This window comes from Grammomys surdaster, unplaced genomic scaffold (genome assembly GCF_004785775.1).
Source record: "Grammomys surdaster isolate TR1022 unplaced genomic scaffold, NIH_TR_1.0 144, whole genome shotgun sequence".
NCBI classification, from domain to species: domain Eukaryota; kingdom Metazoa; phylum Chordata; class Mammalia; order Rodentia; family Muridae; genus Grammomys; species Grammomys surdaster.
Genome location: NW_021604602.1, coordinates 7,587,595 through 7,592,427, shown reverse-complemented (window position 1 = coordinate 7,592,427; position 4,833 = coordinate 7,587,595). Strand labels below are relative to the sequence as shown.

At 47.9% G+C, this 4,833-nt stretch overlaps 1 protein-coding gene across 1 annotated transcript in view; it reads left to right on the top strand.

The window, feature by feature from the left end:
- Positions 1-725: 725 nt before the first annotated feature.
- Positions 726-4,833, top strand: part of Atp5mpl (ATP synthase membrane subunit 6.8PL) — a 6,109-nt gene continuing 2,001 nt past the window's right edge. The window contains exons 1-2 of the mRNA XM_028764489.1: positions 726-810; positions 4,546-4,669. Of these exons, the coding sequence (XP_028620322.1) occupies positions 4,546-4,669 (124 nt within the window). The 5' untranslated portion in view covers positions 726-810. The remainder of the gene's footprint in view (positions 811-4,545; positions 4,670-4,833) is intronic.

Sequence of the window (4,833 nt, the reverse complement as noted above, 5' to 3'; positions counted from 1 at the left end):
CTTTGTTTCCTTTGCTCTTTTTGCTTGTTAGGGGTGTGGGGGGAATGTGAGAGTCTCACTAAGCAGCCCAGACAACAACTTGTCAAACTCAATATAGACCCACAGCTCCAGCCTCCACCCTGTGCCAATGGCCCTTAAATGCTGGGATTAAGGACCTGAGCCACTATGTCTGGCCTTTGATTTAATTGGTTGTTTTTATTTTTTGAGATAGGTTCTCACTGTGTAGCTCTGGCTGTCCTGGAACTCACTAAAATAGACTAGGCTTGAACTCACAGAGATCTGCCTGCCTCTGCCTCCTAAGTGCTGGGATTAAAGGCTTGCACCAACACGCAAGGCGTTTGGTTTAGGTTTTCAGGCTGGCCTGAAAGTCAAATTTATGGCAGTCCTGCTGCTTCTGTCTCCTGAGGGCTAGAATTAAAGACATAAACCATCCAAAGGGGGCTTTTTGTTTGTTTTCTTTAAGGTCAATTTGTCAGGATTATCTACTGTCCTGGTTTCAGCATTGAAAGTCCTGTGTTCCCAGAAATCCACACACCCTGGGAAATCTGTTCAGTTTTATGACATCTAGAAATACAGTGGGCTTCTTCACCCAGCTCCTGCTGGTTTTGACGAACCCCCACCGAAGCTTGCAAGACGCGGGCGACCACTGGGGGCGCTGTGGTGCGCAGGCGCGGAAAGCCTGGCAGCCGGCGTGTGGAGTCTCCGCTCCTTCCGCTTTCCCAGCAGGCCCCGCGCGGCGCCTGCGTGCTCTGTGACCTTTCCCATTCTGTTGCAGAATTTGGTGTTGCTTGTGGCCTTGGTTCTGCCGAGGTAAGAGCGGGGCCTGGGCTTTTTACTGTGTTCCCAACCGGGGGGACTGCAGAGAGTCCGGGACCGGGTGCGATGGGGCCCAGGTAGGTCGCGAACCAGGCGACGGACTCTGGGATCCACGCTGACCTTGGGTCAGCCCCTGCGCCACCAACCGCAAGGAGGGTCCACGGAGTTCCCCCCGACTGTGGCGGAGGGAGTGCCCGGGTGAATCATCCAGACTGCGAGGATGTCCGGAGACAGTCCAACAGATCGCCAAGAGTGTCCCGGACTCAGTCACGCAGAGGGCGGGGATGTGCACGGATCCACACTGAAAGGGTGTTTTTGGAGCTAGTCTTCTGATTGTATGGGGAGAGAGAGGGTTTGTTGTCAGTCCCTTGGACTAATAAGAGTCAGCGAGGGTGTGCTCAGACATCAAATCTCTATGCTGAAAGAGCGATTATTCCTCAGGACTTGGAGGAGTAGGGACCCTAGTATCCATCCTCGCAGAGAAGTTGTGCAGGAGCTAGATTCTAGTGGAGGTCCACTCAGCCAGGACTATACCCTTGTGCTGACACATGGGTAGACCTGTGCAACTATAAGCTTTGGCAGAGGAGCATGCCACCATCAGCTGTGAACATCTTGTTACCTACTCAAGTTTCTCAGCTAGTTAGGGATGCAGCTAGACTCCAAGCCTAGAAACATCACTTCAAAGTTAGTGCCTTCTTCCCATCATACCACAGGTTTCTTCCAAGTTAGGCTTTGGCAAGGCTGATATTTGAAATTGTATGAAACCACATTATGAGCCTCAGACTGTTACATGTCCCCTCTTTCCAGTGTCCTGTCAGGTAATAGCTTGCTGTTACTGTAATTTTCATAAACTCTGCAGGTGAGGCAGTCTCAATAGACAGCCATTTGACCTTCGAGTAGGATGATCTTTTATTGAATCTGGTATTATAAAATTAACAATTGGGAAATGTGGTTGATCAGAGAGACTTAGGTGGGAAGAGTAGAGGCCTTATTGAACACGAAGAACATGTCACTTGTGTAGTCAAATACAGCCGCACTAACCAAAAGGGAAGTCCAGGAGCAAGAGACAGAAGGGGGGGGGGGGGATGTGTGAATGTACTGGATAGCACCAGGCTTCCACTGTGTCGGGACCCATGGCAGTTTAGAGTAAGGACATAGTGCCAGGATCCCTCCATCCTGAGCAAAATACCAAAGTCACTGAAGTCCCTTTACACCCTTCTCTTTACCTTTTCCTTCTAGACCCTCCTGTGAGACCACATCTCTTTTTCAGGGCGTGGGGAGGTCAAGACAGGGTTTCTCTGTAATGACCCTGACTGTCCTGGAACTCCCTTTGTAGATAGACCAGGCTGGCCTTGAATTGAGAAAGATCCACCTGCCCCTACCTTCCAAATGCTAGGATTAAAGTCAGGCACTGATAACGTGCCGGCCTTGATATAGCTCAATACTTCTACCCAGCCTATGTGATGAAACCTCTCTAAGTACTTTCTTAGAATCCCAGGAATTGCTGCTTTCTATTGAGTTTTTGTAGCAATTCCTTATTATTGATTTGGTCACTTACAGAGTGCTCACTGTGCATTGGGTGCCATTCTGGATCCATTTTGTTGTTGTTTTGGTGGTGGAGGGTGTTTGTTTTTCTTTTTGTTTTTTTGAGACAGGTTCTCATTGTGTAGCCTTGGCTATCCTGTAGACCAGGCTGGCTTTGAACTCACAGAGGTACCCTCTCTCTTCTGAGTGCTGGTTTGCTGGGATTAAAGGCTTGTGCTACCACCTCCCAGCTAGGGTCCTTTCTATTTCAAGAATCTGTGGAGCAATTAAGGAGTCCATGTTTGACAGACCTGATAAAGGAGATTTAGAGAATGCCTAAAGTCAAGAACAGAGCCGGACCCCAGGGGTTCTAACCCACTGGTCCCCTACAGTTCTCTCTCGGTGCTTGCCTGTCCCACAGAGATGCCTCTCTACTGACTCAGTGACTTGGGTTCCTTCATGATTTCCAGAGGCTGCCTTGTAATGATATCTGAAGTAGGACAATTCCACTAGAACATTTGGACACACATATTAGAAGGAATTTAAGGACAGAGAGACGATCTAGGGTAAGATAATAGCACCACTCGACAAGTCAACTCTCACTGGACTAGCTAACCCTTCAGGCCTTCCCTCCACTCACGTTCATTCCCATAGGAAAGAGCAGAAAGTAAGGCCATAGAGGCAGGTCGACTCCTGCAGTAATCAGCAATGTGGGCCAGATTTGTTGTGATCTAGTTTTGTTTGGATCATTGATAGTTTTGGGGCACAGTGTAGAAATATGTCAAACAGTATGAATGAGTACCCTACGTTGTTGTCTGGTGCCCTAGGAGGTGAAAAGACTCCCTGGAACTGGAGTACATTACACACCAGAAGAGGGCATCAGATCTCATTACAGATGGTTGTGAGCCACCATGTGGTTGCTGGGATTTGAACTCAGGACCTCTGGAAGTGCAGTCAGTTCTCTTAACCACTGAGCCATCTCTCCAGCCCTGGAGTACATTACAAATGGTGGTAAACCACCTTGTAGATTCTGGGACAGGGACTTGCTGAGCCATCTCCACCCCCAGGAGACATCCCTAAATTCAAGTCTAAATGGTGTGCACATCTTCCCTGTTTCCCTAGTTCAACAGTAACAGTCTGTATAACAAGCACTCCTGACATGATGCCAGGGCCGTGTGCGTTTTACATGTACTAACGCAAGAATCCTAGACCCGTGTGGAGTGCAGCTCTTTTATTATCCGTGTTACACAAGCGAGGTCATGTCAGTCAGTGGGTGAAAACGGCAGCCGCCCTCTCCCCCATCTTCGAGTTCACTCTCCGTGCTTCTGCTGAAGACACTTCTCCCGGTGGCCTGGCTCTCCCTTGCCTCTTCCTTCGACAACCACATGTGCCCTTCATTTTTTGCTGAGTGAATATGGTCCGTGTTTCAGTAATTCAAGGACAGCCATTGAGTAAATTGAGCTGGTACTATAAGAATAACGTACTGTTGTATGTCAGTGGGCACTTTCTGGTTTGCCACAAGAGTACGTCAGTTCTACAGTATTGCAAGGTAGGATTCTATGTGCAGTAGTCCTGTAGAGCAGGGCCGGCAAGGCAAGGCACTGACTGGAGCCCAGGGTTTCCCAGCCAGGTGAGAAGGGCTCAGAGCTGGGTCCTCCTGGCAACTGTCAAATTCATCAGATGTTTCAAAGCCCCAAGTTGAGAGTGGGGTGTCTAGTTTAGAATCTGTAGTAACCTGTAACAGTAACTGGAACATTACTTTGAGGGCTGTCACGTTTGGCTCATTCTGTACCATTTGTTCTGTATTTGTCTGACAACCTCAGGACTTAGCTCCTGGAGGTGTAAGTGTATTATTATAACAGGCCCTTGGTGTTCATTTCCTTTGCAAACAACTACACCTGACCATGGTTTGTGTTTTTGTTTGTTTGTTTTGTTTTCAACTTGAAATGCTAATGATGCCGTAAGGGCTGTCTCTACCCAAAGGTCAAAAGAACGATGTCTGTCTTGGGGCCAGCTTTTAGTGGCAGAGAGGCTTGTGGAAGGGACAGCCTGCTAGCAAGATGCTGGAGGGATGTCAGGAGTTCAGAGAGCTCCACAGAGCCGGCGGGCAGTAGAATAGCAGTCTTGTCAGGTAGAGATGATAAAAATATCTGTCAGTTAGGTATACAGTAGCAATTATCTTAATGTCTATCATTCCTGTTTCAGATGCTTCAAACGTTAATTAAGAAAGTCTGGGTCCCCATGAAACCCTACTATACCCAGGTTTACCAGGAAATTTGGGTAGGAGTGGGGTTAATGAGCCTCATCGTTTATAAAATCAGGAGTGCTGGTAGGTTCTATTTTTATTTCTTGGCATTTAGCAGGGGAAATGTTTTCAGGGGGGAAAAATCATGATTCTTAACTGTGACTTTTTAAATTATTATTATTTCCTGTGCACTTAAACACACATACATGTGTGGGCACGCATGCCATAGCACTCATGTCATACATGTG